Genomic DNA, 12387 nt, shown 5'->3' on the forward strand with positions numbered 1-12387 from the left:
GAGACGAGAAAAGATGATAAAACACTAATTACTTCCAGTCTTGTCTCATCGCACGAGCAACACTACATAAATATGAGGGATCTCGTCTCGAAAAGAGTTTATGTCTATCGGAAGAGCTCTCTTTCGTCATGATTTTTTTCATTGTCTTGTCTTATTGATAGTGCTGCTCAAGAGACGAGACGAGAAACAAGGCTTTGGACCATGTAACCTGGACCACGTGAGTTCTCACTAGGAATTGAACCCGACCCTCCCAGGTCCAAGAAGATTGTGATATAACAACATTTAAATCATATTTATTATTGTACTAAGTTATATTGTGTAACGACTTGTATATCTTTAAACACTCGTGCGTAGCGTAGCCGCTAACGTTCTCGTCCTTGGCGCTAGTAGTCCCAGGTTCGATTTCTGGTAGGGTACTCGCTCGAAAGAATGAAAAAGCTTTTTCATGCCAGCCATCCTGAGTGAGTTTTTTTAAAAGTTTTCCTCATTCACATTAGGCAAATGCTGGGATAGTACCTAACATACAAGATCCAGGTTGCTTCCTTCCTTCCCCAAGCCTTTCTTCTCTCCCTTTCCTTGGCTATACCCTGGCCGGTGAACGATGATTTCTGACAGCTTTGCACAAGGCCACGGCGAGCAAGAGAAGACAGCAGGTCAACCAACCTTAGGCTCAGAAGTTGTCGCGTCTCCATGGTAACCACCGTACATTGCCAAACTTTCACTCATCCCCTCCCATCCTCAACTAAGAAACAGACGATTCTCCCCTTGCGCGAGAAGCACATGGCAACACCGCACTCCTCAGTCGTCCTTGCGAGCTGAGCTGTCAGAAACCATCGTTCGCCGGCCAGGGTATGTGATCGCCGAGGGACGTCATCCCTCATACGTAACAGGTTAACATGATCATGGATGCCGAAAACCCGGAAATCTAATCTTTAAACGTTGAAAAATCCTCTTCATGATGTTTATATAATCACTTTATCAATTTATTGTTTTTTATATATTATAAACACATATAACACTAGAACAGTGTTTCAGATCTAAGACTTGGCTGAACTAGTGTTGCCCACAAGACTTGAGAAATTTCTTCTCAGATTTCTCGTTTTGTATCGATTCTCGTCTCGAAAATAAGATGAGAATTGCCATGTTTGTAGTCTCGACTCAAATTTAAAAGAAATGACTAACGTTCATGACACTAATAAAATGTGCTTACGCTTGGATAAATTTCTAAGTGCACTTTTTACACCAATTTCAGAACGTTGAATTCAATAGAATTATTTTTTAAACATGCGCGTTTATGAGTTCCTAGAAAAATAACCTCAAATGTGTGGTGTAAACAGATATAAATATCTCAACTTTGAGATAACATTTTCTCGTGATCTCATGGACAGATACGTTTGAAAATAGTTTCGTTGGATTCAACATTCTCACACTGAGGTAAAAAGCCGAATTAGAACTGTATCCAAGCGTAGATACTTTTTACTAGTCGTATGATTGTTAATTCTTTACTTTTCTTCTGAAGAACATACTCTACGTCAGCTCTATCAGGAATTCTCTTGTCTTCTGTGAACATTTTTTGGGCACTTGATCCAGCCACTTGACATTATTATTTATATTCCTTTTAGATTATACCAAGAAACTAGGCAACAAATTACATAACAATTAGCATACTTTCGAAATGCGATGTTGGAGGAAGATGAAGAACATAAAGTGGACAGAGAATATAACAAACGAAAATGTTTTAAAACGAGTAGGAGAGAAGAGGATACTTCTAGCCACGATCCTTCATAAGAAGGCCAATTGAATTGGACACATCTTGCGAAAAATGATCTTTTTATGCCTCACACAGGGTAAGATGAAAGGAAAGAAAAGAGTAGTAAGAAGAACACATTTGATCGATGATTTAAAAAAAATAAAATAAAATATTTTGAGTTAAAATAGGAAGCTGAAGATCGAGAAACGTGTAAGAAACATTTCCAGGCCCAGAATCCCCTCCCCCCAAAAAAAGAACTCGTTAGTCCCAAAATTTGCCAGAAGTCACAACACTTAATAATTAATACTGTTCAATAACTCTTTGGTATAATATTAAATAAAAATAATAATAAAAAAGATTGAGATGACACAGAAGTCGAAACATACAGTACCGAAAACATACGAGCATACCACACAATTATATCTGATGTTGTTGAAAGCATAACTCAAGATAGAAATGACCAATGCGATGACGATGATATAACATATTGTATATTTGTGAAAAACAAAAGAATCTAACCTTTTAACCATAAGGAGTAGTCAGAATGATTGAATATTAAAAAGGAGGAGGGTTCAACTACAATATAGTAGATGCGGTCCTGATTTCATCCAAAGAGAGAGAGTTACACGTCTTTAGTAAGAAATCACAGGACTATAAGCATTGTACTTCTGCTGTACAATGATTTCCTCAATAGTAATTGTAGCTGTACGGAACGCACTTTCATTCCATGCTTTGTTATCCTTTAGAAAAAAAAATCACACGAAAGCAGTAATTTTAATATTTTATCCATTACCTAGCACTTCCCAAGATCACCAATCTTAAATTCTTCGCCAATATTCTTTTACGAGTCGTTGTCTATAATTCTCGTATTCAGTTATTTCCAATATCTTATCTATATGCAATCTTGCAAGAAGTATCTGCTTCTTTGAGGGAAAAGAAAAAAGCCATCAAAAATTATATAGCTTCTTATTTATCGTTAATACTTTTCTTTCGCAAAGCAACCAATACTTTCAGTCGTATCTAGATTCTGATCTGAATGCGGCTAGTAACGCTACTAGATCTCACGACACTAACATCATTTCCGCAACTTATAATTTGCTTCAATCAATTTTTGAATCTATTTAACATATAAAGTGAAATATATATATGTATGTTGTATAGTTAAATTTATGCGATAAAGAAGTCAACATCTCTCAACTTCGTTTGCTGATAGGTCTACGTACAGTTTCTAAAGCTATATCTTCTCTTTTTATTCGTTTGAATTTATTGGTAATACTTTCATGTCCCAGCAATTCGTTAAAGCTGACTTGCTGCAACCTGATAGGTTTTACAAAATTGGTGGGAGGAGAATAAAGAAAAAAAATCAATTTTTCAAAACAGTTTTATACTGTTAGAAGTAATTCCACGATATTATTATATTAGTATAGTAAGTCCGGTAGAGATGGACTACTTTTTTTTCCTGCCTGTAATAACTCAAATAATTGTGCATGTAGAGCACGTTTTTCTGAACGAAATCCAAGAAAGGTCTTTCTGTAACCATAACTGAAAGATTTTAGAACCAAAAAAAGATACATTTCTATCCGAAATTTAAGCTTGAGTAAATGGCTGACTGGTTTCATCTATCCTATAGTACTATGAGTTAGATGAATCGTGCACTGCGAGAATGATAGACCATCTACAGAACCTAAACAATAAAGAGAGAAAGAAAGAAAGAATTTGGAACAGTTTTGTCTTTAAAAACGTTATATTAATAAAGTAGATATTATATAGCTACCAAGATTTTACTGAAATTGAATATTGATTGAACTAAGAAATATAGAAAATCTAAAAATGAAATTTCTTTCTAACATGGAATCTAGAAAAGAAACATTTGCAAATGGCAAGAATACATAAGTTTCAGGTTTTAAGAAGAAAAATGAGTGCCAGTAATTACATTGTACGGTACATTTCATCTTGCATTGTATATTTGAAAACTTTGCTACACAAATCACAAACATTCTCATATTTCGAACAGCCATCATGTAACCATTGTTCACACAGAATACATTGTATCCAGGCCTTTCTCTTCTTGTTTCATTATAATTTTCGCTTCAGTTTCTCCCTTACGTTTACGTCATCTATTTGATATTATTGACTTTAGTATATTTAGTTTAGTGATTTTTTTAAATCATTAATTTAGTTGAAAACAAAATAATTTGCATTAAACCTATAATACTAACGCTTACCTCTGGTGAATAGGGTCCCTGGTTCAATGCCCGGCCAAGTAACTTTGTAGTGCACAACATCATGTTCCTGGATTTTTTCGAGGTACCCCCGTTCCCTCCCGCATTTTCATTCCACCAATTCTTCTATCATCATTCTCTTGACTTAATCATTCGTCGCCCTTAGCCTAAAGGGCATAATCCTGGGATGTTAAATTAAAATATTTCTTTTCATGTAAGTCCCGGAATAAGTTTGTTTAAGGCGTGAAATCGGGACTATCCACTAAATTGTACGTATTAGCAACGAACCTTACATGTTTTGTAAGAAAAAAAAATGTAAGAATGGCTGTGTAAAATACAACTGACTGTTTATGGAAAAATAGCGAGGTTTTTGCGTCCCGATTTCAGATTTTTTTTAATTTTTAATTTTTTTTTTTTTTTTTACGTCGGATCTAGGGCCTAAATGAACAACAGCCCACACCAGAGGAGGGAGGGAGTCCACGGGTCCGGACCTCCCAAAAATTTCGTAACTTGACTAATATTTTCTGAACACAACCACTCTTGTTTAACACAGAAATGATTGATTTAGCTTAAAAATTTAATTGCATACCTCACCTGTACCCTTTCTTTTCTTATAAAATAATATAATTCCATCATTTTTTCTAAAAAATATAGGCGGCAGTAATTAACAATTAAGGTACTTATCGTCTTTTCGGGTGCACAATAAGACAGGTTCAATACATAGAAGTATAGAACCCCCCAAATTCTTTGCACCCTTTTCAGCAAACATGTCTAGATTCACGCCTGGGCCAGACTAGTTCGGGACGTCTGGGAGCCGTAGCTTTATCGTAATGTTTAGAAAGATATAAAAATGAGCATAACAAAGAAGGCAAAATTCAAATTATTCTAACAGCTCCATCTGCACTTGAATAGACCTGTGTAGTTAAAATTAATGTTGTCAAAAGAAAGCTAGCAAAACTGAGTTTTTATTTTCTTCATGTAGAGGGAACGGCCATGCAGACCATCTCTACTATAATAGAGAGAAACAGCGAGACATCCATGAATATACATTACAGCGAAATAACATGTTAGGAGGTTATGACTTGTAGGATGAGAAAGAGCAGGCGGGAGGGATGTTCTGTGCATTTGGAAACGCATGAGAGAGAAAATGGGAGATTCTTCAGCCTCCCTCCTTAGATGGAATGAAAAAAACACAAATTAGAAGGCAGGAGGAACGCACAGCCAGGTGCTCTCCAGAAACAAAAGACTATATGTAACCGCACGAACATACTAGCTACAAACACACACATCCACCACTGGCTACAAGGTGTGATAGCTATTATAGGTGTAGTAAATCCGAACGTCGTGTGTGGTCCCATCAGCATTTTTTTTTCTAAACTAATTTTACTTCGGAAGAAGGAGGGATGAAAAATCAAAGGGTGCTTGCTTTAGAATAAAACCTTTATATGCTTTCTTTCTTTTTTTTTAAGTAATATATTCGTGACCACGCCCACTGGACCTATTACTATCCTAAAACGTTCGAACATACACAAACAGAAATAAAAACACACAATTAATGTATTGTATTCACTCATAGACATTAGTCATTTGCATTCTACTAATAGCATGTTCAGATTTCTTTTTCGATGCTATGAGTAAATATATACTGTATATATACTGTACATAGTGGTATCATCAAAACACATTATTTGCTTTTTTGTCGGAAGATATACTATATTGTTCATACCGTAAGAAGCATGAGGTACCAATTATTAATGGTGATTATATATAAACTACGACTCCTCAGTTCTCACGGACTCAAAAAGAATTAACAATAATAATGCGATCATGGGAGAAAAACTTCAACAAGGTATAAAATGGACGCTGCAGTTGCTCGAAGTTTGTGAACAGTTGTTAAGATATGATTCTCATCTAGTGTTGATTTGAGACGATTTCTCCCGGAAGGGGGTTCAATACGCATGGGGTTAAAGAGATACAGTGAAAATACTGGTAACCATTATTGAATACGATCGGAGATTTGCCCTGAGGAGTGGGGGGATGAAATCATCACTGTTCTCATCAACGAATGTTTTCGCAACATTTTCGTGAGGCTCGTTTGTTTACAGTTATTAGTGCTCACTTCTCTCAAATAAAAGAGTTATCTATTGCTTAATGAAATTTATAATTCGTGCGTGGATTTAAAGAAGTTGTGATATACAGAGCAAGTCAAAATGATGGACCCGATTTCAGAAATCGATTTTGTGAAATCTAATAAATATATGTTATTATGAAACATTCATTTCGAAAGGTTAATTTTCAAAGATTAAATTTTCATGCAGTGTTTCCACTTTCTATGAGTCAGCAGTTAGCATGAAATGAATTGTTGATACATACTGCCAACATGTTACAAAAGGTTTGGCAGGGGATAGATGATCGGCTTGATGTGTGCCGTGTTACGCAATTAGCTCACATAGAACCAGTAGCGTACGCAGGAATTTATTTCGGGAAGGGGGGTCCAAACTTAATATGACGGTATTTTATATTAAAATTCCTAAAGCTGCCCCTAAAATTAGGCTAAATTTACACAAAGTCGAAATTTCGGGGGGAGGGGGTCGGACCCCCAGGACCCACCTCCTGTGTACGTCCCTGCATAGAACACTTAGACTTGATATATTTGAGGCAAACTTTGACAGTTTACCTTTTTTATTGCATTTCTGAAATCAAGTCCATCACTTTGATTTGCCCCGTATTTAGATGGAAGTTTCACTGCTTTTTCACAATTTTCAAAATAACAAATTCATGGTATCCGGCATTGTTCTTTGGCGGAAGGGAATACTGAAATTGCACGTGAAAAAGTTTATCACTTGACACTTTAAATTATAAAGCACATTCTCAAACTCATCTTTTAAATATATAGTACAGTAGAGACGAGTATTCTATATAAGTTAATTATTATATACCGAGAGTAAATCTCTGGATTTACCCCATCTAAGGAAAATAAATTAATTCTGAAAAAAAATCATAAGAGTTATTGAAAAGTTTGTTCTTACGCCATGGTACTTAGAGTGTCACACTACAAAGTGAAGTGTGAAATAAAAAGAAAAAAGAAAGAGAGTGAGTGTGTGTGTGGTGAGTCACTTTTATAGATGGAAAATAAAGCTTCCTTAAGCTGACTATTCCAATTTCGAAGAAAAAAAAATCAACTACCAAATAATCAAATTGTAACTGCACTCCTACAACTATATTGTTTCCACGAAAAATATGACAAATTTAAGCAAATTTCCAACAGACAAACGATTTTACAGGTGTATTTGAGAGATCAATGTATCTGGAAACACTTTCATTGCGTAGTTTGATCAGCATGACGTCATACTTTCTCTTTTCTTTTAATTACTTTTGTTTCTAACAATAACGTTACGAAAACATTTATAGATGCACTGTAATGCACCCAGTAATGAAGGAAAAAACGCAACTGTAATAAATGGTTATGTTTGTGTCGTTCTTAAACCAATTTTCTGGTATTAAATCTTTCTTTTAAAAAAGAAAAAGAAGAAATAGAAATGGCGAGTCTGTAAGTGTTTTCTGCTCTTGTATTATTTGCAAGCCATAAAATAAAACTGGCGCCCACAATATTTCCTCATATCTTCCTTAAAACCACTTTCATTACAAGTTCTATCCTTAATGTTTATTCTTCACACCAGATGTCAGGAGTTTCATCACAAGATGGTGACAAATCTTCCATATTATCTTCCCAAAAGTCGCTCTCTTTTGCAGCTTGTAAAATAAAGAATGAAAAAAAAAAAGAGGTGTTGCCCTTTCAGCATAATGCGTTACTACTACTACTGTTCCTCCATATAATTTCAACCCCTCCTCCCCTGTCTTGCCTTCTTGCGCTCGTTTTTGGTTGCCATTGTCTCTCTTTGGAGATAGTCATTCGTCTTCCCAAAATGATGGAAAGTCGTACCATCTGTCCATGATCTCAGGAATCACAATTTGTACCAATATTGGTCTTGTTTGCGGTAGAACCATCTTCCTTCTTTTTCCTTTTTATTCTACTGCGTTATTTTTCTGTGTTTTTCTCCCCTTCTCATCCAGGACGTCCTCCTACTTGAATAGTTTTTGTAGGAACCACTCTCTGAGGGAAGCACAGCTGCACAAAATGGCTGCACATTACTGGTATTCTCTAACTGCTTTCAGCAAAACGACAATTTGGAGCATTCACTGATATTCTGGGGACAAAACGAACAAACTAGAAATAGATGCCTTACTTCTGATAACGTAGGATTGTCGTCTTGTCGACATATGGTAAATTTTTATTAACTTTTCCCTATATTTTTTTAACACATTGTAAAAAAGAAGAAGAAAAGTCGTAAATGGCTTTTGCGTTATTGGGATAAACAGCAGAATAATGAAATGTTGATTGAGCGTAATTAATTTATTTTCGAGGCCTTCTTTATGGACGTTATTGAGGTGAACCATGGACAATAACAGCGACTGTCGATTCATAGTAACAAATAGGGGTAGCATACTCATATTGACACTTTGAATTATTGAAATCGATTGTTCGAGTTACGTGCTAATCTCTTCGGATTATAATAAACATACAATATGATATACTAAGAATAGTGTGGTTCTGGAGCAACTGGGGAAAAATCCAAAAATTTTATCTGTTCTCTGATTTGAATTACGTAAATCATATTTATTTTTTTTTCTTATAGCAGTTTTCGTTGTTTTTGATTCTTGTAATTAAGACATTTACATGTTTTATAAATTTTCAGCTTCATGATAGCGTCTTGTTTCACCCAAAACCATAATCAATGTGATATTTCCTTAAAAGCTTTTTTTTTTTTTTTTAGTTCAACGTCCCGAGATTGTGCACCTACGCTATGGGAGACGGTGACGATGAGATGGGTGGTAATGGTAAAATGACTAAAGTGGAAGGAAAGGGGAGAACCCCGAGAAAAACAACGTATCTATATGTGTTCGTCCGTCCACTACAAAGCCTATTTGACGGAATATGTGATCAAACCAGAGACGCCACGAGTCAGAGATAAGTCTCTGCCACCCGAGCCATCACGGCCTCTTTTAAAAGTTTGTGTTCCTATTTTTCTTTAAATATTCTTTTCAATTACAACATAATATGTTTTATGATCTTTACCTATGCTTAATCACACAATAATATTGATTTTATGATACTAATTCTTTGTATCAAAGACGTAGTTAGAGAGAGTAAGTGGTATACCTTCAAGAATCTGTCTTGTCATCATCATTGTGTATATTCACTGTCAATTTTCAACAATTACCGAAAAACATGTACTCGTTCTTCATTGTTGATGATACTGCTATTCTAGGATTGGCAAAATAATCGAAAATATTAATATTCACCAGACGAGCCAATGGATATCTTTATAATATGATGCAAATGGGTTTCACATGAGACAAGAATTGAGGCATTCTCGTTTTGAAAAGATATGGCGGAAGTGAAAGGGGGTTGCATATATAGGATATGTTATACATGTTATACTGTAGTTATCATGCGTGTTTTGAACAAAGAAAGTCTCTACAACCCACAAAAAGCTGCATATATATATATATATATATATATATATATATATATATATATATATATATATATATATATATATATATATATATATATATACCATACTTTGACAAGATATTTGCACACCCCCAAAATTCGTACCAATTTTTACCATGGACCAAATTTCAATAGAGACATTAATAGTGGATATCTATGACCTATCCAAAAAGTTCGTGCCATATTTTTCAGTGAGAAATAACAACCCAGTAATTTCGTGCAATTGCATTTAATTCAGCAAAATAATCTCCTCTAGCTTCAATTATATGTTCCCAACGAGATACAAGCTTATAAAACCCACGTTTGTAAAATTTCTTCCCTAGAAAATGTCTTATGACCTGCGTCACATCGTCTCGGTTTCGAAACTATTGCTCACGAAAATTACTATCTATTGCCAAAAACACGCGATAGTCGGACGAAGCAGTATCCAGTGAGTGAGGATGATGAGATAAAACTTCCCAATCAAGTGTGTTGACCTCCTTGGTTGCTTTCGCCGTATAAAGTCTGGCGTTATCTTGAAGAAGGCTTCTTCTTCTTGCTGACTAATGCTGGTTGTTTCTGACACAGTGCAGCTGCAATTCTTTGCAGCTGGGACGAGTACGTCTTGGCTGTGATGGTTTTGCTACTTTCTAGCAATTCAAAGTGCATAGTACCTCCGCTGGTCGACCAGTACCTTCTGTTGACGAGGTACTGGGGCAATTGCCACAGAATCAGGGGATGACCAATTGTGTTTTCTTTTGTGGTTATTGTCTAACATCCAATTTAAAGTCACATGCTAATATCTGGTGCAGGAATGGGCCTTTCTTGTGGCGTGACATAATGAATGTTGAGCCGCTAGAGTTTAGTTTCTTCGGTCAGATCGTGAGGAACCCACTTACCGAGCTTCAAAGTCTTCCCAAGTTTGTGCAGATGCAATAATGGTTTCCTCCGACACTCCAAATCATTGTGCAGGTTCCTCGCACATTTGATGTGTTTATGTTCAATGTTCTCCTTCAGCAGGGCTTTGTTGATAGTCGATGGATGTCCAACACAAGGTTTGTCTTGTAGGCTCTCGGCTCCCGATGCAAAGTGAATAAACCACTTTCGCGCTGGGTGCTCACTTACTGATGCCTCTCCAAACGTGGAGCATATCTTTTGAGTAGCTTCTGCAGCATTGATGGTCAATTTGAACCCATAAAGTAAACACAGCCATAAAACATCCTTTGACATTGACATGTTCACTTTAGAATTGTAGTTCCTAAATGTTTTCGACACCACCGACACGTCTCACAACTCTGCATTGACCGACAGTTCACGGGAATGTCAACATCTGACGTCGTGCAGACAGGTTTGCCGACACTGCCGTTTGAATTGCACTTTTCGTCCTAGTGGCACGAACTTTTTTGGACACCTGGTACAACGAATAGAAAAAAAATCTATTGAAAACACGGCCAGCCATTGTGTTCAAGACAGTGAACACAAGAACGCAAAGAAGACAGTGAACTTATTTTTCTTTCGTGAAGACAGATCGTTTGGTCTGCTCTTCGTAAAAATTACTACATATTCTGTATAGATGTAACAAATTGTCAAAATAACTCTGGACTATTAGCGAAAACTAGACTTCTGTCCCACGTCAGCCGATGTTACTTGCTTGAAACGTAAAAATGCACCCTTATAACACAGTAATTGATACAAAATACTTCACGTAGGATATGTTGCAATATTTCCACAGTAGTGTTATATACATAAATATATCCCTTGTCATTGAGTCTGTAATTGGTGTATTGCTTCTCGGGAAACTGATAAAATCAAGATACGAAGCCATGCTGAAAAGTAAGGCCTAATTTGTTTTCTAAAATGTAAACAAATATTTGATTGTGAGTATGATTGCACTGCGTTAATGACATTTTTCTCTAGATATGTTGACAGTTTCAAAACTGATCATCTTTGCAAACCAAGGACTGTGACAACACTATGTCCTGTGGCTGAAATACCTTCTAGTGATCAAGTTACTGATAGCAGAAGGAGTGTCTCACACTGGCATGATCGTGAATAATAGTTATTTACGGGAAGGACTGTGTAGACATTAGTACGGTAAGACGTTAACCTGTTCGTTTTCGTACAGAAAACTCAACGCTAGCAAATTTTGCCTTAGTTGGCAAACAAGGAAGTGAAAGGTCACGCACTTTTACAGATGAACCACATTACAATCGTATTAATGAACTGATTCAAGAGAACCAACCAGTAAACCACAGATAGAGCTTGCTATCAAGTGTGGCATATTACAAGAAGAAGTGCAGATGATGATAATCACAGATCTGGAATACCGGAAAGTTTGTCCACTATGGGTGCCACGAAAGCTGAGTTCTGACATGAAACAGAACATAATATACATTTGGAACCTCTTGGTGCAGCGCCATGAACGTGAATATGATAGAGTTCCTGAATAACATTGTCGCAGATGGAGAAATTAGGTACGCTATTCTGACCTTGAAAACAAGAGCATCTTCATGGAGTATCAGCATAAAGGATTGCCCACATCAACAAAATTAAGGCCTTGGTATTGGCAGGCAAAAATCATGCTGACAATCTTCTCGAACGTCCATGGTATAATCTGCCTAAGGGTACTATTATCAGTGCTTATTAGTAGCGTAACACTCTCACAAAACTGAAGCACAAATTCGACAAGTTCGTGCACAAATTGAGGCTCTCATTCAGCACATCAATGCTCGCTGTCATACTAGTGCAATGACAACTAAAAATATTCACCGAATTCGTTTCACTGTCATACCTCATCATGCATACGGTACAGATTTTACTCCATCACATTTTCCCGAAATTTAAGGATACTTGAGAGG

The 12387-nt window shown here is 36.3% G+C and overlaps 1 protein-coding gene across 1 annotated transcript; it reads right to left on the reverse strand.

Moving 5' to 3' along the window:
• Positions 1–10384: 10384 nt before the first annotated feature.
• Positions 10385–10765, reverse strand: LOC145667598 (histone-lysine N-methyltransferase SETMAR-like). Its single transcript, XM_081735063.1, has one exon. It carries the CDS (start codon positions 10763–10765, stop codon positions 10385–10387), a length of 381 nt encoding a protein of 126 aa, XP_081591189.1.
• Between the last annotated feature and the right edge of the window lie 1622 nt (positions 10766–12387).

This window comes from Thermobia domestica, chromosome 13 (assembly GCF_964235325.1).
Source record: "Thermobia domestica chromosome 13, izTheDome1.hap1.1, whole genome shotgun sequence".
Taxonomy (NCBI): domain Eukaryota; kingdom Metazoa; phylum Arthropoda; class Insecta; order Zygentoma; family Lepismatidae; genus Thermobia; species Thermobia domestica.